The sequence below is a fragment of the Paraphaeosphaeria sporulosa genome, assembly GCF_001642045.1.
Source record: "Paraphaeosphaeria sporulosa strain AP3s5-JAC2a unplaced genomic scaffold CC84scaffold_13, whole genome shotgun sequence".
NCBI classification, from domain to species: domain Eukaryota; kingdom Fungi; phylum Ascomycota; class Dothideomycetes; order Pleosporales; family Didymosphaeriaceae; genus Paraphaeosphaeria; species Paraphaeosphaeria sporulosa.
Genome location: NW_017253372.1, coordinates 14,641 through 35,699, shown reverse-complemented (window position 1 = coordinate 35,699; position 21,059 = coordinate 14,641). Strand labels below are relative to the sequence as shown.

The 21,059-nt window shown below is 53.7% G+C and overlaps 8 protein-coding genes across 8 annotated transcripts; 3 read left to right on the top strand and 5 right to left on the bottom strand.

Annotated features, from left to right (window-relative positions):
* Nucleotides 1-699: 699 nt before the first annotated feature.
* Nucleotides 700-2,293, top strand: CC84DRAFT_1102813 (uncharacterized protein; the record flags this gene model as incomplete). Its single annotated transcript, XM_018174983.1, has 2 exons — nucleotides 700-1,452; nucleotides 1,502-2,293. 2 exons carry the CDS (start codon nucleotides 700-702, stop codon nucleotides 2,291-2,293), a joined length of 1,545 nt encoding a protein of 514 aa, XP_018030240.1.
* Nucleotides 2,294-3,529: 1,236 nt separating this feature from the next.
* CC84DRAFT_325745 (uncharacterized protein) lies at nucleotides 3,530-4,669 on the bottom strand. Its single transcript, XM_018185858.1, has one exon. It carries the CDS (start codon nucleotides 4,418-4,420, stop codon nucleotides 3,707-3,709), a length of 714 nt encoding a protein of 237 aa, XP_018030239.1. The 5' UTR covers nucleotides 4,421-4,669; the 3' UTR covers nucleotides 3,530-3,706.
* Nucleotides 4,579-6,214, bottom strand: CC84DRAFT_325722 (uncharacterized protein). The gene is made up of 2 exons (XM_018185857.1): nucleotides 6,058-6,214; nucleotides 4,579-6,000 (listed from the first exon to the last, which is right to left on the bottom strand). Exons 1-2 carry the CDS (start codon nucleotides 6,112-6,114, stop codon nucleotides 4,738-4,740), a joined length of 1,320 nt encoding a protein of 439 aa, XP_018030238.1. The 5' UTR covers nucleotides 6,115-6,214; the 3' UTR covers nucleotides 4,579-4,737.
* Nucleotides 6,215-6,406: 192 nt separating this feature from the next.
* CC84DRAFT_1180724 (uncharacterized protein) lies at nucleotides 6,407-6,916 on the bottom strand (the record flags this gene model as incomplete). The annotated part of the gene is made up of 1 exon (XM_018180502.1): nucleotides 6,407-6,916. The coding sequence occupies one exon, from the start codon at nucleotides 6,914-6,916 to the stop codon at nucleotides 6,407-6,409; it is 510 nt and encodes a 169-aa protein (XP_018030237.1).
* Nucleotides 6,917-8,445: 1,529 nt separating this feature from the next.
* Nucleotides 8,446-11,356, top strand: CC84DRAFT_1222222 (glutathione degradosome; the record flags this gene model as incomplete). The annotated part of the gene is made up of 5 exons (XM_018183342.1): nucleotides 8,446-8,766; nucleotides 8,817-8,948; nucleotides 8,994-9,554; nucleotides 9,610-9,796; nucleotides 9,852-11,356. The coding sequence occupies 5 exons, from the start codon at nucleotides 8,446-8,448 to the stop codon at nucleotides 11,354-11,356; spliced, it is 2,706 nt and encodes a 901-aa protein (XP_018030236.1).
* Nucleotides 11,357-14,576: 3,220 nt separating this feature from the next.
* CC84DRAFT_1231155 (Di-copper centre-containing protein) lies at nucleotides 14,577-15,801 on the bottom strand (the record flags this gene model as incomplete). The annotated part of the gene is made up of 4 exons (XM_018183717.1): nucleotides 14,577-14,942; nucleotides 14,999-15,314; nucleotides 15,376-15,615; nucleotides 15,686-15,801. The coding sequence occupies 4 exons, from the start codon at nucleotides 15,799-15,801 to the stop codon at nucleotides 14,577-14,579; spliced, it is 1,038 nt and encodes a 345-aa protein (XP_018030235.1).
* A 1,230-nt stretch (nucleotides 15,802-17,031) lies between these two features.
* On the top strand, nucleotides 17,032-18,361 carry CC84DRAFT_1199527 (aromatic compound dioxygenase; the record flags this gene model as incomplete). The annotated part of the gene is made up of 4 exons (XM_018181624.1): nucleotides 17,032-17,242; nucleotides 17,313-17,444; nucleotides 17,506-17,634; nucleotides 17,715-18,361. 4 exons carry the CDS (start codon nucleotides 17,032-17,034, stop codon nucleotides 18,359-18,361), a joined length of 1,119 nt encoding a protein of 372 aa, XP_018030234.1.
* Nucleotides 18,362-18,577: 216 nt separating this feature from the next.
* Nucleotides 18,578-20,524, bottom strand: CC84DRAFT_1103013 (amidase; the record flags this gene model as incomplete). The annotated part of the gene is made up of 5 exons (XM_018174993.1): nucleotides 18,578-18,693; nucleotides 18,741-18,868; nucleotides 18,962-19,724; nucleotides 19,777-20,188; nucleotides 20,255-20,524. The coding sequence occupies 5 exons, from the start codon at nucleotides 20,522-20,524 to the stop codon at nucleotides 18,578-18,580; spliced, it is 1,689 nt and encodes a 562-aa protein (XP_018030233.1).
* Between the last annotated feature and the right edge of the window lie 535 nt (nucleotides 20,525-21,059).

Below are 21,059 nucleotides of genomic sequence, written 5' to 3'. Positions count from 1 at the left end.
AAAGATGGTGCTCTGATTTCTGCCCTGCCAGGACGGCTGCAGACTTGATCTGCGCCACGCCGGGCCGACAGATCGATGGCCCTGACGAACGAAAGGCAGCTCCAGGGCGGCCAGAGACCGGCAGGGCACATGGTTCGATGCGGCAAAAGGCTTGGAGGCAGACGCATCGGGCTAGCCGCGGGTTGCGCCGCACACTTGGTGCAATCTCCACACGTGCCTCCCTGAAAAATGCTAGCGCCTCTGCTGCCTTACGGTCTGCTCCTCGGAGCGCCGACGTAGTTAGTGTAGTGTGCGTCTCCCAGAAGCCATCTCACAGTCGGCGCACACGCCCCTTTTCGGAGCGTGCACCAATGCAAGTAATACATTTGCGAAAGCGTTCGCTCGTTGAAATTCCCCTTCGAAACCTGCACCCCAGATTGCCGCTCGCCTGCTCCGTCTCGCGCACACATCTGCGTCGTGTCCAAGACCAACGTCCGCTAAGCACCTAGCAGGAATGCCCAAAGCGCAGCGCTCGCGCGCATGCCAGCAGTGCAGAGAGCGCAGAGTAAAGGTGCGTGTGTTCCTGCGTCTGATCCGCATGCACGTCTTGGATGTTGACGCCTTACCACCCAGTGCGACGAGACGCCAGAGACATGCCAGCAGTGCCGCCGGCTGGACCTGCGGTGCTCGGGCCCGCTGCAGGGCTCCGTCATCATTGACATGACCGACCGCGTGACCAAGCCACGACCGCGGAAGAAGCGCGAGCTAAAGACAGCGCACGTAGTACGCACCAAAAACGAAAAGGAACCGTCACCTAATGACGAGGTACTGATTAAGACTGAACCCGGCACCCCGGATCCCCCCTCGATCGTATCGGCGCTACCCGTCGCTACCCCATCCAGTCGGAAACCCTCCGTTGAGCAAGTGCACCGGAGCGAATTAGCGACAAAAGACGCCATCGCCCAAATCCAACGGCACTACAGACTGCCTGCGCTGTACCAACCGTCAAGGGCTGTCTCGGATGCACTGGACGTGGCCTTCATTTCGCATTTCGTGAAGCAGAACAACACCACGCGCAAGTATACTCCAGACGTACCATGGATTACATCGCTGCCCAACCTGCACGGCGCCACCACCAAGCCTGCTGTACGGCTTTCAATACGTGCAGCGTCGATGGCTTTCTACGCCGCCGTGCATCGAGACACGACCATTCTCGTCGACTCGTACCGATGGTACACGATGAGTCTGAACTGCCAGAGACAGTCGCTCGCTAGACTCAGTTCGACCCGTATTCCCGACGCCGAAGAGATTCTTGTGCCTATTATCTTGAGCATATACGAGGCGTACGCCGGCACAACGACAACTAGCATGTGGCCGCACATGGCAGCAGCAGCAAAAATCATAGAGCTACGTGGGCCGACCAATTGCACGGGCATTACTGCTACCCTGTTTAGGATCATGCGTGTGTCCGATGTGAGTGGACCCAGGATTTGTGACCGCCTTCTTCGCTAACGACCGCCAGTCACACAAAGCCATCGTCTTCAACACACCCTCCGCCTTTGCCGCTCCCGAATGGTTGAACACTCCTTTTATTGGCTCAGACAAAAGCGCCCACCAAGAACTTGCTGACATCATGCTCCTCATACCTGAAACCATTGCTATGCTCGAGGTCGTGCCAGGTAGCCTCCGTCGGTTTTTCAACCAGCCACTGCCCTTCGGTGCCGTCGTCGAACCCGTCGCCACGCGAATACGAGCTTGGCTACGTTTCCTAGACGACTGGGCAGCACGATTCCCCTACCTCACCAAAGCACCCAACAAAGAGGCCGTCGTCGTCACCAATGATATGAAGAACCTCTCATCAGGTGTCCACGTCACTCCCAGTGGAGAGCTGGCTTTGCCAAACAGCTTCGTAGCCTTCACAGCGGCTTCATACCAAGCTCTTCTTGTCATCCTCTTCCTGCTCCTGCACAAAATCACGCCCAAGATGGCACCACTGCCCACACCTGTTTCTGCCATCTCGCCCTCTTATCCCTCACCGCCCTCCGGATCTTCACCGACTGTTCCTCGAAACGATGAAGCCTCATATTTGGATGCTGCTACCACAGCCGCGCAAAAAGTTTTGGACATCGCCAAGTACCAGGAGACTACGCACCAGATTGGCGGTTTCGACGTGTTGCGCACCGTGTTCCCGCTCGTGATAGTGGGAAACCTGGGCCCGAGTCAGGAAGAAAAGATTCGAGCGGTTGCCGTACTGACAAGGTGGGGGGAGCAAAGGGGCATCTCCGGGCTGTGTACAGCGTGGTTGAACGTATGAAGCCGATCACATTGAAGGAACCATACAGTACTGGGTCCGACATAGCACTGGGAGCACTCTTGCCTGTCAGCATTTCGACGGACTGTTGGGGTCTTCCAAGGCTATGCGTCCATGAGCAGAAACGGTCCATATGGTGGCCTCGTTTGCTGCTTGTTGCGATCAAATTACCGCTCGTCATGTGTGGTACAATACACACACTCAGTCCTGGTCTATTGAAGCAAGAGCAGCCCTCACACCGCAGGAGAGCAGCCCGCCACATGTTTGCAGGAACGTAGCGGCAGCATCGAAAAAGCACAGCCGCTTGCATAGCAGCAGAGCACACCCATTCGCTCATTGCTCCGTGCGAAGCGCACCATTTCTCTGAATTGCTGCTGCATAGCCCAGCAGCTCTGAGACCAACACGTCTCACGTAAAAGCTCCCCGAAAAAACACGACGCCAGGAATGGCAGTTACATTCTCCATTTTCCGTACAAAGTGTCTTCTACATGATCTACAAGCATATTAATCAAGATTGTAATTGTCAGTCATCGGACAACCTCTTCCAACCGAGCTCCCTATGTGCGAAGTACACCAGGCCCAGCGCTGTGATCCTATGAGCACAGACTTTTGTCAATACACTGCTGACTTCAATACTGCTGCCAGCTACACCAAATGCTGACCCGATCTTTCAATACTCGGTTCAGCGAATGCAACTGCAAAACTCTAATTATCTGCAACAACGATAGCAAACAAAGGTGCCTATCTTACACGACACACGGACAACGCCACCATCCACACTTCCTCGTCTCTCCTCCTCTTCCTCCCACACCTCGCCCGGTGCTGAGGCGCTTGCGGGTTCGCATGGCGCCATTTGGCGCGTGGCCTCTATTACGTATGATACGCGGTCCGAGATTGGGCGCGGCGTCTGCTCCGGCTTGCGCTAGTAGGAGCTGTCCCGGTGTGCGTCTGATTCTGTGGCGTGGAGGTGGAGGTTCATCTTCTTCTTGCTCTTCATCTTGCTCTCGGCCCTGCACATCGTCTGGCTTCTCGTCTCGCTCGTCATCCAAATCTTCGTCTTAGTCCTCCTCTAGCCCTTCTTCTTGATCTTACTCCTCGGCTCGCCCTTGATTTTGAGCACCATCTTGGTTCCGGTTCCCAACCGGCCCTGCTGTTGGTAATGGAATTAGTAAAATAGCTCTGGGTATGGATCCTGGTATATCGTAGGTATAGGTCTTGGTATGGCTCTGGGTATGTATCCTCGTATGGTTTTAGGTATGGGTCCTGCTATTCGACTAGCGACGGATCTCCAAGACGATGATTTGCTTATCTCTCCAAAAGACTCGCGCACCCAAGGAGTATCAACATGAAACTCGTTGGCGATATTATTTTAGTCTCACCGCCACTAAAGCTCGACAAGCGCGGCCATCACGTCTCTCAGGACAAGATGAATCCTCGAGTCGCCTGCCGCAAGTCGACCAGGAATCGCATTGTTACTTGAAAAACTGTATAGTATCGTCGAAAGTAATTTGGCGATCGAATTGTATTGAACATCCTGCCCATAACGTTCTGCAGGCTTCTGGTCGCATTTTCATCACTAGAAAGCTCTAGTCTTAGCGACTCACTTCGCGGCCGACGCTTTTGGTACTCTTCCGCGTGGTGGACACCGGCGTATTTCATCCAATCGAGTTCTCTTGTAGGGTCATTGACAACAACTTCTTTGCCGTACCCCACATCTGGTCTCCCATACGAATACTGAATCCTTCCCCTCAGGAATGCGTGCTGAAGGTAATAATACGAATGAGTCTCGTCATGGTCGTGAGCGGTGGCCGCCTTCAGTAGCATCTCCCTCCAGAACCTATTAGCCCAGGTTGCTTCCGCATCCATCCTGGCAAGTAGACTAGTTGCAAAAGCAACGCAACAGATTGAGAGTGGTGAAATAAGTTCGCGTGCCGTATACAGTTTGATTAATTCACTCCAAGTGAGGCACCAGCGTATTAAAGACCGGTTGGCTTCCTTTGAACGTTCGTGACATTGGAAACGAAGCGGTCCCGCACCTCCAGTGAAATGTGCGACGCCCAAGTGGACAAAGACAGCAAACCTGCGAACAATGTTGCCTTGTCTCAGTCCTAGTTGGCTGAAAGCCATCATGTGCCAGTGAGATGTCCGTCGCCGAGGGTACCATTTGATCAAAAGGAGAGCTCTTCGTATAGTTTATGATAATGCTCATTACGTATATAACGCCAATTGCACTTGGGCATCTGCCTGGGTGCTGAAAAGGAAGCAAAATTGCATCGTACGCCAAGCAGCGTAGGTTGTACAGTGGAGAAACCCAAAACTCCAAGTTTGCCAAGCGGTATAAGCAAAGGACTGACCGTATGCAATCGAAAAACGTCGGTCTAAAGGTATGTCGCATGAAACAGAAACGCCAAACGCTATGATAAAGAAAGGGACATATGCATGTACGCTCAGGAAGAATGTGATCGGAAAAGCATCTTCAGACCAGAGGGTTCCTTCTTCTTGCTCTTCTCCTTGACGGTCTTGCTGCGGGACGTGGTCGAGGATCTCTCCGTCTTTTCGGTTTTTGCAGTTTTCGTCGTCTTCGTGGTCTTTGTTGTCGCCTCGCTGCGGACACTTTTCGCCTTGTGGGACTTTGAGCGATGCTCGCCGTCCTTTCTTGAGCGTGCACTGCGCCGAGATCTGATGTCGTCCTCGTCAAGAACTCCTTCGGCCGCGAGGTGTCGTGTTGCTCCAGGTGTTATGAATTCGCCATCGACGGAAGTGCCGGCGCTTTCAGCTTCTACGTCTGCGATGCCGCGGCGCCAGACCTCGATGCGGCCCAACTCGGGAGGCTCCAGCTCGTCCAGCATCAGCGGCTCATCCCTCGCCCCCACATCCGCGGTCATGGCCATGGGGTGGCCCTGCTCTTCTTTTTGAGCCTGCAGCTTCTTTACGATTTTGTAGCCACCAAGCGCAACGATGGTAACCCCAACCGCGACGCCTCCGGCGATCATGAACTGAGGGCTTGCGAGCAGAGCCACGACGGCAGGGAAACTCTTGGCAAGTATCGGGAGGACGCTAGGGCCCATCTTTTTTACCATTGTGCTGATCTCGCCAAGGGTGAGCGCAACTGCGGCCAGGGCGTCCGGGTTCTTTTGCAAGTTTTCGATCATGGAGGTTACAGAATACTGCAAACAGTTGGCCTCGTCGAGGAGCATGGTGATCTTGGACGCCTTGTCGCGCAGTTCCACCTCGTCGTAGCGCTTGTCCGGCAGTGGTGGTGGTATCTCTCCGTAGCACAGGTCCATGTCGATGCCCGAGTCGGACTTGCGTCGCGCAGGGTCTTCACGCTTCACGGCAACAGCGGCTTCGGTGTTGCGCCTGGCGAGCTCCATGCGGTGGCCTTCCTGGGCGGCGCCGGCCAGATCGTCCTCGAAGCGGTGGCGGCTGCGGCGCGGCGATGAGTCGTCGTTGGCATAGAAGCTGTCGGTGAAGCCCCGCTCCAGGGGCGGGCGCGAAGGGCGGTGCGACTTTGATCGGTGCGTGGCGTGCGAGTGCTTGGAGCGGTGCGAGGACGCGCGCGAGCGCGTGTCGTCGTCCAGGCGCACCGACTTGATGGCGTCGCGCAGCTTCCTCTCGTGCAGGGCGGCGCTGCGCTCGGCCTGGATCTCGGCCTTGCGCTCGCGGTAGGCCGACTTTGCCTCCTTGAAGACATTGATGATGTGCTTGGACTGCAGGCCGTCAGTGGATACGCGGAGGAGCTAGCTGCGGATCGAGGGACCACGTACGCTACTGACAACCTTGCCCGAGCGGTTGATGACGGTGATGGTCTCTCCGACGCCCATGGTGGCAGTCGCAGAAGCGGCCGCAGGTGAGTGCAGCGCGGGAGATGTGCAGTGCAACGTTCGACGGCGGACGCCGCAGCCTGACTACTGTACTTGGTCGACGGGCGCGAGGCGGTCAGGAAGTATCAGTGCTCAGACGCCGCACGTCGCCAGCTCCACCACGCTTTATCCACTTCCCTGAGACTCCCGTGCCGGGGTGGCTATTTAAGACGGCCGACTCGCAGAGGCCACGGCGAGCTGGCCTGGAGCGGGCGTTGCGAGTGAGGCGGCTGCGAGAACCAGGGCCGGCCAGTCACACCCCGCTGCCCAGGGCCGCTGCAGGCGCGGGCAGAGGGTAGACGGCCGCGGGAGTCGGGCTCGCGGCCGTCAGCAGCCAGAGGCCGTGGATGGCCTGTCGGCACGTTGGTGCAGACGCTGCGTGACGCGGAGGCGGCCTGCGCTGGCATTCGCGGCGGCCATGGGAGAGGCAGCGCCAGGCTGGACGGCGTGGCGCCTTGTCACTCGACATGGCCAGCTCGCTAGCCGTAGCGGCTGTTGATGCGGCCAGCGTATCGCGGTGCACGCCCGGCGCCTGGCACCACCCCCATTGGCGGCCCGCATCCGCTGTCCCACGACGCTCTTGGTTGCTGCATCCCTTGGGAACGTGTTGCATGTGCGAGTGGCCGACTGCTGTCATCGAATGCATCCTCGACGCAGCCCCATGCCGCCCAGCAGCAACGCGCCTGCATGCCAGAATCCTGCCATTGCTGCCCAAGTACTGATACCACCGCCCGTCAATGGCTACAACGTCGTCAGCTGCCATGATCGGCCCCGGGTAGGGATCCAGCTACCAGAAAGCTCTCCACCACGCCATGCGCCACCAGGTGTGGCGGTGCGGCGCCGCCAGAGTCGGATTCAGGCCCCTGCCCCTGCTCGCGGGGTGCAGGGAGAACCGGACCTTCCCAGCGGCGACTTGCATACAGGTGCTGCGTACGCAAGTGACCTTTGTGGGGTGCCGTCGGTCGACTGTCGTTCTATCCAGACCTCCTGCCTCTACGGCAGCCTAACTGGTTCTGTGACTGTCTCTGCCGGGGTGATTGGGCGTAGATGCTAGCTGGCGTGCAGCTCTACTTGTATATCTTGCTCCACAATAAAGTATGCCTGCCCTGCACGAGCAATCGGTAAGCTTCTCGGAAGCCACGCTGATCACAGCCGGGAACGGAGGGAACATGCATGGTGAATGCATATGCACTTCACCCGGCGAGCCGCACCAGCACCAGAATGTGGCATTGTGAACGCTGGCTGAGGAAGCAGAGAGCCAGGTAGGTTGACTCGGACTACTTGCGAATCGTACAACACGAATGATGGAAGTTGATGAAATCCTCGTGGGACCTCACGGTATGCTTTGCCGAAGGTTTGTGCCAGAAACGTGGCCATGGAGAAGCAGAAGCAATGCACATGTATCTCGCGGCCTTCACCTTCACATTCAATTGGTCGCAACTACGACCCGTGAAGGGGCCATCACTGCTCGCGTGGGGCAAAACACCTGGTACAAGTCTCAAGCCCACAGCAGTCTTGGTTTGCCTGGTCTGTTTGGGAGACATGCACACAGTGAACAGAGACAAATACGTTGCATCTTCATATACAAAAACCTCATTCCAGCAGAATGAAGGTTTGGAATGCCTCTACAGCTGCAGCGGATCGCGCCACCCGAAGAAGCAAGCTCGTCATCGCAGATTCGGCGACGGCCAAGGTTGATCCGGAGCGGTGAGAGTCATGCTCGGGCTCTATCAGGGATCAGATTCGGAAGATAACCACGAGACATCAGCTTCCAGTCCTCAGCCGTCTTCTCCTTCTTCGCACTCTACCTTTGACCATGGCCGCGCGCAGGAGACTGCAAGCAATGGCCATGCAGCCGTCGCGGTAACACGGCATAGCAACGTCAATAACAGGTGGACAGCGTCGCCGTTCCCAGCCCATCTTTTGTCGGCGTGCAGCAGCTCTAGCAGAAACATGTGTCCTTTTTCGAATTCGATAACATCGCAGGAGATTTTGTCTGGAGTTGGAGGCGCACCAAACCCAGGTATGTCCGTTGTAATTCAGCCTCAAGCACCCGTCCCATGTCGTCAAGAAGCGCGCAACAATGCTCGAGCAGACATGCCCATGGCAAGCGGCAGGCTCCATGCGTGAGGCGGCTCCATGGTGAAGTCCAGGGTCTACCTCCTAGGTCGCCAGGAGGATCGATTGAAGCCCCCACTGCGGAAATCGGCCCGCTAGCGGGGCGTCCAGGGCTCCGGCGCACGACGATGTCATTTCGCACAGCGACACCCACGCGACAATGTTTTGGCCCACATGCAGGCTAACCGCTTGATGGCAGAGCTCCTCCAGCATGACGGCGCAATGGGTTCCAGCGGCCTGCAACGGGCCGTGCCGGACGATGGCCGCGCGCCCTCGCTTGCCCACCGCATGAAGCACGACAAGTCGATCCTCGCCCTCGCCGTCTCGTCGCAATACATCTTCGCCGGCACGCAAGGAGGCGAGATCCTGGCGTACAGCCTCGACACATACGAGCTGCGCAGGACCATCGAGGCGCACAGAGGGAGCGTGCTCAGTCTGACCCTGTCGCAAGACCAGTCACTGCTCTTCTCCAGCGCGACAGATCCAATAGTCAATGTGAGCTGGGCAGAAACCCTTTTGGAGTGCCACCTGATCTGACATGCCAGGTCTGGTGTACCTCAAGCTTCGGCCGTCTCTATGCCCTCTGGTCGCCCTACGATTTGGGCGACATCTTCTGCGTCGCCTACTCGGCGCACCACAAGACACTCTACGTTGGAGCGCAAAACACCAGCATACAGGTACGAAGCACGCACTTTGGACAGGGATGCAGCTGACAAGCCAAGTGGTACGATCTGAAGCAGAAAGACGTCCGACCGCAGCCCAACCCCGCATCGCACCCCTCGGAGCGCAAGAACCGCTTCTTCGATTCCACCGGCCCCGGCGGCGTCTCAACTCCCAGACCACACGGCGCCGATGTCACTTTGAGGGATGCTGTCGGAGGGCAATACCTGGAAATTGACAGGCAGGACGTGCACCAGTTCGCACACTATGGCTACGTCAATTGCATGCTCTTGGGCAAGCGCATCCTTCCCGAGGCTCCTGCGGAAGAGGTGCTCGTGTCCGGCGGAGGAGATGGCAGAATCGTTCTGTGGAGGATCGATGCGACCAGCGGAGGTGCCATTTCAAGCCTATTCGCGCTGGAAGACGGCAGGGAAGAAGGTGAGTCTATCCTATCCCTTGCGCGCGACCGCTCGTTCCTCTACAGCGGACGCTTCAATGGCGAGGTCAACGTTTGGGATCTGGAAACAAGGCAGCTTGTCAGGAGTTTGAAGGCCGCGACAGGAGACGTTCTCACATTGAGCCTGGGCGGTGGCCATCTGTTTGCGGGTGGCGTCTCAGGCCTTGTGCAGGCAAGGACAACCCAGAACCATTGCCATCATCTCCAGCTCACAATCGCAGAAATACAACCAACATTACGAGACAATCTCAACCTTCAAAGCACACGAAGGCCTGATATTGGCATCCAACTTCGCAAACTACAATGGCAAACCGACATTTGTAACGGGTGGTAACGATAACACCATCGTCATCTGGGAGGTGCCAGACTGCGAAGGCCGTGAGACTGACGCGAAGAGAAGCAACAATGGTAAGCCTTCCACCAGTCATTGTGTAAGCAGGTAACATGACCAATTCCTTGTCAGATCTCATGGTGGAGTCACTCAATCAATTCGTGTCGTTCAAGACCGTATCATCCCTGCCTAAATATCGTGCCGACTGTCGGCGCGGGGCTTCGTATCTTCGCTCCGTCTTCCAGAATTTTGGTGCAGCTACCGAGATGCTTAACACGAGCGAGCCCTACAATCCAATCGTTTTCGCAAAATTCCGCGGCAACCCTGCTTCTGCAGCTTCGAGAAAGAAAATCCTATTTTATGGGCATTACGACGTCATCGCTGCGGAGAATGAACAGGCGAAATGGAAGCACGATCCCTTCACTTTGACAGGAGAGGGCGGCTATCTGTACGGTCGCGGCATTTCCGACAACAAGGGTCCAATAATGGCTGCCATCTACGCAGCTCATGAATTGGCCAATGAGCAAAATCTAGGTTCGGATATCTTATTTCTGATAGAAGGCGAAGAGGAGAGTGGCTCGCGCGGCTTTGCGCAGGCTGTCAAAGCAAAGAAAGAGCTCATTGGTGACGTGGATTGGATTTTGTTGGCAAACAGCTACTGGCTGGACGATCACGTACCCTGTCTCACCTACGGTCTGCGAGGTGTCATCCACGCAACTGTCCAGATCGAGAGCAAGCATCCCGACCTGCATAGTGGTGTCGATGGAAGCGCGTTACTCGATGAGCCACTGAAAGACCTTGTCATGCTCCTCTCAAAGCTGACTGGCTCGCACGGCAAAGTCCAGATCCCCGGATTCTACGATCCGATCTTGCCTCTCGCCGAAGATGAAGAGAAGCTCTACTCTGAGATTACCGCCACGCTTCTCCGTGGCAATCCAGATCTGGGTGACGCCGAAGAGCTGGCTCAATCGCTGATGCGCAGGTGGCGAGAGGCATCACTCACGATCCATCGCTTCCAGACTTCGGGACCAGACAACTCCACAATTATCCCCCGATTGGCCAAGGCGTCTTTGTCTCTCCGACTGGTGCCCAACCAGGAAGCATTCGAGGTGGCCCGATTGCTTGAAGATTTCCTCCAATCTGAATTCTCCCAGCTTGGCTCGAAGAACTCTCTCAAAGTGACGATCGACCACCAAGCTGAACCTTGGCTCGGCGACTTCACGTCTCCCATCTTCCAGACCCTTGAGTCGGCGATCATGTCCGTTTGGGGTCCAACTCTCGGTCGTCGACGTAGCTCCGTACACGCGCTCAAGCATAATATCGACTACTTCAACCCAAATCCCAACTCCGGCTCCGATAACCGACCCAGTCCGACGACTTCAAACACTCTGGCCAGCGGCTCAGGCGAACCCGACGAGCAGGGATTCGTGGCACAGAAACCATTGTACATCAGAGAGGGTGGCAGTATCCCCAGCATCAGGTTCTTAGAGAAGGAGTTCGATGCTCCGGCCGCGCACCTGCCGTGTGGGCAGGCGAGTGACAGCGCGCATTTGGATAACGAGCGCTTACGCCTTGTCAACCTGTACAACAGCAAAAAGATTTTCAAAAAAGTGTTTAGTGAGCTGCCGCTAAGGTAGATGGGAATGCTTGTGACCAAGATACGTGGGCGCAAAAAGATACTGGCGTGTCGTTTATGGGTGGAGGTGTTGTATGTATGTGATGGATACACACAATAAGATAGCAACTCAATGACCTTAGTCCCCTCTGCAATCCCGTTAACTACATTACTTGTGAACTCACTAAGCTAGCTAAAAGCTAAATATCGGAACCCCGTGCTACCGTAACCCCTTCTCCTCCATCATCAGCGCCCGCGCAACCGCCTTCTTCTTCGCCACTATCTCGGCCTGCAGCCGCTCCTGCGTCATCGACGCCCGAAGCTTCGCATCCGCCTCCTCCAACTCCAGCTTCCGCAACATGACTTCTGCACTTTCGCGCGGCGGCGGGCCTGTGTAATGGAGAGCGTGGTGCCGTGGTGTGGGAGGGTGAAGGGATAGGTCGTACTGCTGTTGCTGTTGTTGTAGGGTCATGATTGGGTAGTGCGGAGTTTGTGGTGGAGCTGAGGTGTACGGTGGCGAGTAAGAGAGAGGTCTGTGGTGGAGGAGTAAGGATGAGTGGCGCCCGCGTGCCGGGGGGGTTTGCGTATCGCTGGGCGTATTGAGCGCTCCGATTAGTAGGTGCGATGCGAGGTGAGTGGGGAGATACTGTGTGCTGATGTTCCCGCGGGGACATCGGTGTTGGAGGGATATCGTGCTGTGAAATTCGGACAGGTGGGGGCGGTGCCTTCCTTGGGCGTGTGGGGTGCGCTGAGTGCCGCGGGGATATTGGAGTGTACGGTCCTGAGTAGCGGACGTCCAAGGGAGTCGAAGAGAATGTATGGACTTGGGGGTATAGCTGGGTATGTGCGTGCCGGAGGGCGGCCATATACTGAGCGTACGCAAGCTGCGGTGGAGGTGGTGGTCGGATTTGAGATGTCAGAGGCGGGTATTGCGCGCATATGCCGTGCTGGTCTGTGGTGGGAGGGATAGAAGCGCTTTGCGTGAGGAGCGAAGGTTTCGGACTCGTTGGGGAATGCCGTGGCTGAGGAGGGAAAGGGAGTCGTGATGACGGCTGGTGAGGCGCGTCAAGAACAGCCTGAGGACTAGGTGGCGGTACAGTCTACGATCTGCGCGCGACTTGCATATCTACGACTAGCTTCTTGAATGCCTTATGATCGATTACTTTCTTACGTTCCTCGTCACTTTTGCCCTGTGCAGCTTCCAGCTCCTGTCTAGCGCTTTGGACCCGAGCTACTTTAGGGAAAGGGTGCGGTAGCGTGACTGCCTCGGCCTCCATGGTATGCAAGTGATCATCCTGGACGCACTTTCTCCTTGCACCTGTACAAAATATCTCTTCCTCTTGCCAGTGTTGTCCTACTCGCTGTTGTTAGTAAGTGGCTGCCGGTTCATCCCGGATAGACTTGCTGTTCGCTATAGAATCGGTACTCACTGGCTGCTGTTTGGCTTCGGCTTCAGCGTTTCGATTCCCCAGTCACTGGTCCATTTCAGACGAACTGTGCTGCGAGAGCTTTGGTGAGGATAGTATTGCCGGCCTGGGAGACGAGAGAGATGGAACCGCGAATAGCGTGGGAACAGCTGCTCCTTGCAAGTAAGGAGCAAGGAATTTCATTGTGCTATCCGATGTAGGGTGTTCGTATGTCCAGGACTCAATGTTACCAAGTTCAGGCCTGTTCCTACAGGAGTTGGTCTTTTTTAATTCCAGGGCTACTTCTTCTTCGGCATCGTAATCAGCACGCTTCCGTTTGCGGCACGCCATACCCCCTTCCTGCTTCAAGCTGTCTTCCGTGCTCTCATCCAGTGTCTGGGATCGTCCTACAAGCTTTGTCTTGTTCCCTGTATGTGCAGAGTGTCCATGCTACGGAGACGGTGTTCATGGCCAGGAAAGTAAACAGGCACGGGCTGACACCCCACTTGCCACAATTTGCCTTGATAATTCGTTTGCTCCCGCTATGCAGCGTTTTCAAAAGCTGCCACTGCCGCTTCCACATACGCTACCTGCAGCCCCAATTCTCCCGCGTAAGAATGTTCCTTCACTTTCTCACTAAACTGCTTTTCAAGATACCACATCGCCCTATGCCTTTCGTCTACGGTCAGTTCGCTCAGATGTAGCAGCGATATCAGGAGCGGTGCGGGCCATGCCTCCGGAAAGTAACAATCCGCGGGCGGGCATAGCGGCGATGTGAGCCCTAGAGATGGCGTTGACGGTGAGATTCGCCAGTTAGCGTGTATGGATACTTTTATGGACATTGCGATGGAGGAAGGTGCGTCTGAAGCATTTGTTGATTGGATACGTGACGCTCGCTGGATACTAGGAAAAGAGATTGAAACCTCTGCACGCGCAGGTATGGTTTTGGCTGGGCATATTTTGCCTTTAGTTTTTTCGTCTAAAACGAGTCGTTGTTTACAGAGAAATCTGGTCCAAAAAATCGGCATAAAGGGGTGACATTTTTTTTGGAAGTGCTGGCAGGGGAAAGACCGCGGGCGGTCTCTGTTGGTGTTGACATGTCCTCTTGTGGCCCTTTGTTGTGGTACTCACCACCAGCATGGAAGGACCACGCGCAGCCTTATCTGTTTCGTTTTGTTTACTATATATCATAATGAATTGCTGCTCGCCAAACCGAAACACCTGATTAGGTAACTTCTATTCTAGCGTTCTGTAAGGGTAAACCCGAAATTTCGCAAGAATATTTGCTCCAGTGACTACCACTATTTGATGGGTTTCAGAAATTTAGTTTCTGAACTCGAAGCATACCTCGCAGCTGCTTGGATATTGAATACAGAACGAGACACTAGAGATGGTCGACCGAAATATTTGGGCAGATGGCCTTACAGCTCCAGGACAGGATTCTGAGTACAATCGGGTTACGTTATCTGTCGTGGGATTATACGCTATATGCAGGCTTTTATCGTAGTACTGTGAGGTTAATCTCCTCTACGGGCTGGAAGTCGCCTACAGGTGACTATTGATGATCTTTATCATTGCTCCGATATTGGTAGAGTTGAGAACAATTGCACGTAGGCGGATCGGGTGCTTCTTACCCCTCTCACTCACACCATCGCTGCGCATCTTGCTTACCCATACCCGCTTTGTTTACCTAGGTATACCACTAATAATGGCAGGCGACGTTTACAAGGATTCAAAGTTCAAGAATAGTGTGTTGAGACTCATTGCTTTGCTAACTTGATTGACTGATCCTATCTGATTCGCTACAGCTGTTAATTGCACCCCCTATTGTCCAAATTACACATACTCGTAGCAGAGATATCCACCTTTAGTATCCATGATATTCTCTAATGTCGTATCTGGGATAATACCCAGAGATGTCATAACATGGCCCAAGGTGGTTTGATTACCGCCTTTGTCACCAGTCGTTGGGTCTGGGGTGACAGCCTTCATTTCGGTCGTCGGGTGTCCCCACATCTTAGACTCCTCTTCGATGCCCCCGGGGAATTCGAGGAAGCCGACCTTAGGGTCCTGAGCGTTGAGGCCACTTATCTCCGTGAGTCGCTTTGGATCCTTAGCCTGCCAGTCTGCCCACATCTTGTCAACGAAGCCGTGGTGCATGAAAAAAAGCGGATCGCCGTTAGAGGTAATAGAGTCTGCGTTCTGGGAGTCCTTTTTTAGCGAGACCTACGCATCTTTCGTGTTAGAAGAAAACTTACCATCATGGACAAAGCTATGTGGCCCATCAGGTGCGGACCACTGTATATAGCCCTCCATGCTTCCTCGTATGTCGTTGGAGAAATTGCCTTTTGCACAGCAGACGCTGAACAATAACTGCTCAGAGCATTGGTGATCTGTCGATTCACACAGCGAGGTTGACTTGTAAAACCGGGGCCAATATTGACTGTGAAATTACGGAACGGCCCATCTTCGACGCACTTCGAGGTACCCTGGCCTGTGCCGCCAAAGCCGAGGACCGAGTCGAACACTGGCGAGATTGAGAAATTTCCTGCATCTCTGGTCTCATCCCAGTACCTATGTAATGCTCGATTAATATGTTTCATGTCTGTAGTCCAAGGGACATAACCATACTTACGGCAGTCCTTTGTTGTACCCGCATTGATTCAGCAGATGCTCATGGGCATGTAACATATATCTGTGATACGGTAGAAAGGTTCCCGTGCTGTGGATCTGCAAAGACAAGATCTGGTGCAAGCCCACGAGCTCGTCCCACTGAGTTTTAGCTCCTGGCATCTTCTTGAGCTTTGCCTCGGCGTTCATGATGCACTGCTCTGCAGAGATGTACGCTTTCTTGTCCTCGGCTGATACATCGTGCCTAAAGAAAGGAGCCATTCAGTACTTGAATGCCAGGCATTTTACAAGATCGAATCGAAGCATTCTCTTACCATGACACACGCTTGGTGGGATTTGTGCATTTCGCTGGCGTATCGACCAAGGAGAAAGGAACAGCTCGCACGCCAACAGTGGCTACTACAAGCAAGAGGGCAAGAGCGCTTTGCATTACGATAGCCCAGCGAGATCAACACAAAGGCTTTGGATATGCTGCGTCGGAGATGGTCGAACCCACATGGTATCCTCTCCAGACCTCTTATACCATGCACTCGAGCAGACAACAGTGGACCCACTGATGCGTGTTTCTATCACGGCACAGTGCTTCTACCAAAGTGATCCTGTTCGTATTGCAAAGTGGTCGCGAACCATTGCAGGCTAGCCTATCCAATGAGTCGCATCTTGCTTATTGGTGACTGTTGCCGGTAGAATTGCGACACACCTGAGACAGCCACAATAAGTTTGTCTCCACATAAACTAATGGTGTTCCGAGAAGCTTCTGGATCCAATAACCCGGGTAGCCCAAGCTGCATACTACATAGCAACACTCCAAGGTACGCGGTAGAATGAATCAAAGTCAGCGATAAATAGGGTAAAACCAAGACACGAATCGCACACAGCGAAAAGATTTCAAACGTGTGCAGACATATTTGAACTGCATCCTGCTCCTGATCGACTTTCACTGGAATTACTGTTCGGAAAGGCTGTGGTTTTCAAGTAGTCTCCCGCCTGTGAGGCGCTCAGGTGAGACAAGATAGTTTCCACCGATTTCAAATTATTAGGGAACGAGGAGAAGAGAACCGGGAGTTTTTTCGGTAATATAGATGCAGCATCAGATCTGATTCCAATATAATCTTCAGTGATCTTGGGCCGCGTGACAGATTCAGGCAAGATTGTGGTGCCGAAAAGACCTATCTTCGATGATCAATATAAGCGACTCCTCCACATCCCGAATGAGTGACACGAAGATCACACTCTGTAGCATGGCTTGCACAAGCAAGGGGTATGGAATCTGTGAGACACCCATCTACGATTTCCAATACCGTGCGTACAATAGGTACACTAGAATGGACTGAGCACTCTATTACCTACGATGACGTTGGGCTCCAAGGGTCATGGTCACATTGCGCAGTGGCATCCAAATCACCATGGCTGCCATTGCCTATCGATTTGGTAACTTATCAGAGTTGTAAATAGGCTAATCATGATTGATGGTGCCTGTCCAAATATCAAGAAGTGGGTTCGCAAAATCCCTTTGGCTTTCTGTGTTTCCGCTGTAGTTTGAGCAGGTCGACTGAGGGTCTGACCATTTGTCGTGAGTTCCTAGCCACATCCTGTGATCTGAGAAAGATTTTTGTTTCTCACTCAAGTTCCAACATCCGAAAATCAGGAGTTTACAAGGATGCACCTAAAATCAATTTTGGCTTCGGCCTTGGTGGTTGCGACGTCCTATGCTCACCCAGGGCATAGCAACCAGAAGGAGCTCCACGCACGGCGCGAGTTCTTGTCTAGACATGTCAACAATATCGACCACTGCGCTTCTATGCATGAGGCTTCTGGGTTACGTACGAGGGCGATAGAACGTCGCGCGGCATTGGCTAACACGCTCAGCCGTAAGCTTCATGGTATATGCGATAACGAACCTTTGCGTCTTTGTATTGAACTTTACTAATGAATGTCAAGGTCGACAAGATTCGCCCCTCAGCAAGAGTCACAAGAGCGACAAGGGGTACAATGTAGATACGGATCCGAAAGAAATTTTCGCCAGCAAGAAGTCCTGTGTACTTACACCCGAAGCTACCGAAGGCCCTTTCTGTAAGCTAACATGTGCACTTGCTTACTCTTTTGAGTCGTACTGACTGTAAGCGACATCCAGATGTCACAGGAGAGTACATTCGCAGCAAGCTCGTCGATGACCAAAAGGGGATACCGCTGCACTTGGATATTCAACTTGTCGATGTGAACAACTGTCATCCCATGAAGGATGTTTTCCTGGAGCTTTGGAGTGAGTTCTGCCCATGTTACACCTGGTACATGGAGAAAAAATTGCTTCAATACTGACAACACATCTTATCTTTGATCTAGGCGCAAACTCCACTGGCGTTTACAGCGGCGCTATGTCGCCCATCAACGGTCTTAACGGCGCAACCGACACTTCCAACCTGAACAAATCCTTCCTGCGCGGACTTCAAGTAACCAGCGCCGACGGCGTCGCCCAATTCGAGACCACCTTCCCCGGACACTATGACGGACGCGCTACACACTTGCACATCATGTCGCACCTCAATGCCACGGCCCAAGCCAATGGAACCGTCTGGGTTTTGACAGCTACACACGCGGGGCAGCTATTCTTTGACCAGGACCTCATCACCGCGGTCGAAAAGACGGCACCGTATACGGTCAATCGCCAGCGACTGACCTTGAATCGTGCGGATGGCACTCTGCTGCAGGAGATGGCGACATCGGACCCCTTCCTGGAGTATGTCATGCTGGGTAACAATATCGGAGACGGTGTACTAGCTTGGTACCAGCTCGGCGTAAACCCAGCCTTCTCGCGCAAGATCATGGCGGTTGCACTGAACTACAAGGAGGGAGGCAAGGTCGCCACAGACAATCCTAAGGTTCCTGGGCTGAGCGCAATCTTCCCTGGTGGATTTCCCACTGCGTATCAGCCTGGTTATGGGTCGCCAAAGGCGACGGGAACCCCGAGGACGGATGAAGACCACGAGTAAGAACCAGCAGATGCATCAAGCGGGTCATATGAGGTACTCTCTCTTAAAGTTTCCTTCGTGCCAATCGTTGTACCTTTCTTTGTCGCCCTTATACAACCAGCTTCAACTGGCATGCCCGTAGTCCACCGTCTCGTCGTCTCTGAGGTTAAACGTTGACAAAGTATTCGGATCAGTGCTCCAGGGGTTGCTGGTATCTTAATTATATTGGTAGTCGAATTACTTGCCAACAACCTTACCCACATATTCTGCAATCGCAAGCATCTTCTCTTCCTCCAACCTCCTCCCTACCAACTGCACGCTAACGTGCGCACCATCGTAAATTTCGGGGTCGTCTGTAATTGTCAGAGTTTTGTCTCGCTTTGAACGGAGCAGAACTGACAGCTTTCATGGCTTTTTCTGTCTCTCTCTCCCAGGGGTACGTAATTCGCGTCAACCACATCGACATCTCTCTTCACTTCAGTAACTGGCACTACTACACTTGTATAATCCAGCGCATTTACCCAAGTGCTATTCAAGGGTTAGGCATATCATTTCATGAGAAGGGGTTGATGGTAGTAGTAATGTGGAATGAGGGGTACTAAATAGGGACATTCCACGTACCTGTATCCGTAGTATGAGTACTTCTCTGGCCTTGCCGCGGGCCACGGTGCTGCAGGTCCAATCACAGCATCTACGCATCTTCCGGTCTTGGTAAATTTTGCGGTACTATTCCAATATTCCATGTATACTTTCTTCAGCTCACGTAGACGCACGTTTACGGTAGCTATCTCAGAGGCTTTGTAATGCTTCTCTAGCTCGCTGAAACCGGCAACTTGTGGGTGCATGGGTTCGCCAGAAAGGGCAAACGCAGACTTGATATCAGATCCTGCATCAAATTCCCAGGTCTTGAAAGCTTCATCCAATATTGCTTGATGTGAAGGCGGATTCCATTCGAATATCTCATGTCCCTGTGAGCGCAGGGCTTCTACGACCTCATCGATCGCACGGAGAATGGGTGGTGAAGGGTGCACGATGCCATCTGTTCGCATGACACCAAAGCATAACTTGCCGCCTTTGCTCGAGTCTGTAGAGTCTATCAATGAGGTTATTTGCTGCTCATGCGAATCTCGCCATGGAATGTCGTGCACGAGTGGGTCGTGCAGCCATGGTTTTTGCGATAGGATTGCCCGGATGACAAGTCGCAGGGAGCCGACAGTGGTACCGAGCGGACCCACAACTGAAAGTATCGTGTTCTGTCCATCCATGGAGTTGGCCATGCCTTCATATGGGAGCCTGCCTGTTGATGGTCGGATGCCGTAGAGGCCGTTGAATGCAGCCGGAATCCTAATGCTTCCGCCTATATCGGTGCCAAACCCAACCGGTGCTGTTCACGATTAGTCGCCGCAGATCATGAGAACTTCAACGAGCCGACATACATCCTCTTAGCCCGATCAATGCACCCTCACCACCACTCGAGCCTCCAGCGGTGAGGTTCCTGTTCTTCGGATTGAGCGTATACCCGATGATGTTGTTGGTCGTTTCACCGGACATAAGCGTATGTGGGACACTTGTTTTACAGTACAGTACGGCGCCCAGAATCCTGAGCTCTTTGACCATTTCGCTTTCAAACACCTTCTCTTTCCCAGTGCCTTTCTTACCCTCGAACGTTGAAATCCATCCTACGTATCCCATGGTTGTTTCTACATCTCTAACATGGAACTGATCCTTTAGAGACACAGGTAGCCCGTGCAGAGGGCCTATGGGTTTCCCATGCTCTGCATAGTAGGAGTCAAGAGAACGTGCTGATGCAATTGCGGCATCGTAGAAGATCTCATGAAGGCAGTGGAGCTGTTTGCAGCGTCAGCAATCTGGATCGACTTGTGAGCATGGGCCACATGATCAAGGACTCAGTACCAATTGATGCGCAAGGGCGGATCTGTGACAAAATGCTCTGGTAACCTCCTCCGCCTTCCACTCGCCAGTCGTAGTCTTGCCCACAATCTTCTCCGCGTCTGTTTCCGTGATTTCCACCTCTCTTTCGGTCAAGAAGCCTCTGATGTAATCTCCTGTAACATCCCTCTGCTCTTCGACAGAAGGGAGGTCTTTGAGACGCCACTCGGCTGGTATTGCTGCAAGAATGGCTTCGCGCTTTTGCCTAGCGCTGTCCTGCCACGAATTTGTCATCTTGTATGGTATGTAAAGGAATGCAGCAAAGGTTGAGGGGATTGAAGCAACGGTGACATGCAGGCATTATATGCAAGTATCGTATTCAGAAGGGTTCTAGCTTGGCTGTTGAAGTGCCGTCATGACGTGTTATCGAACGGGAGGCATTGATAGCGAAGTGGGGTAATAATGCTGAAGGTCCACCTTCCGCATCAGTACGGCCCGAAAGTAGATGCCGAGCGTATACGTCCGCAGCCAGTGTAAGATGTTTACCTAGGTCGCGCATGAGGATGTCGATTTGGAGTAGCACCGTTCTTCAGAGTTGCTTTGTGCGCCGCCACTTTTGGTTGAGGTACTTCGAATCGTAACAACCACGCCATACGAGACATATCACTCCACGAGATATGGCCCCACGACAAAGGCGAACAGGTCCTTCAAGCATCACTCTACCAGCCGCAAAGCGACATGTTTGTAATTTTGGGACAGCACGTAGCGCTGTCAGGACTTGCACCATTTCCTAAGCCTGCGGTTGCCCGTATGAGGGTCCGCAGTATTG

Excerpts from the sequence above, each read along its gene's own strand:
- CC84DRAFT_325745 (XM_018185858.1), bottom strand. The coding sequence starts at position 4,420 with ATGATGGCTTTCAGCCAACTAGGACTGAGACAAGGCAACATTGTTCGC.
- CC84DRAFT_325722 (XM_018185857.1), bottom strand. The coding sequence starts at position 6,114 with ATGGGCGTCGGAGAGACCATCACCGTCATCAACCGCTCGGGCAAGGTT. Across the intron at positions 6,001-6,057 it reads CGGGCAAGGTTGTCAGTAGC|TCCAAGCACATCATCAATGT; the intron begins GTACGTGGTCCC and ends GACGGCCTGCAG.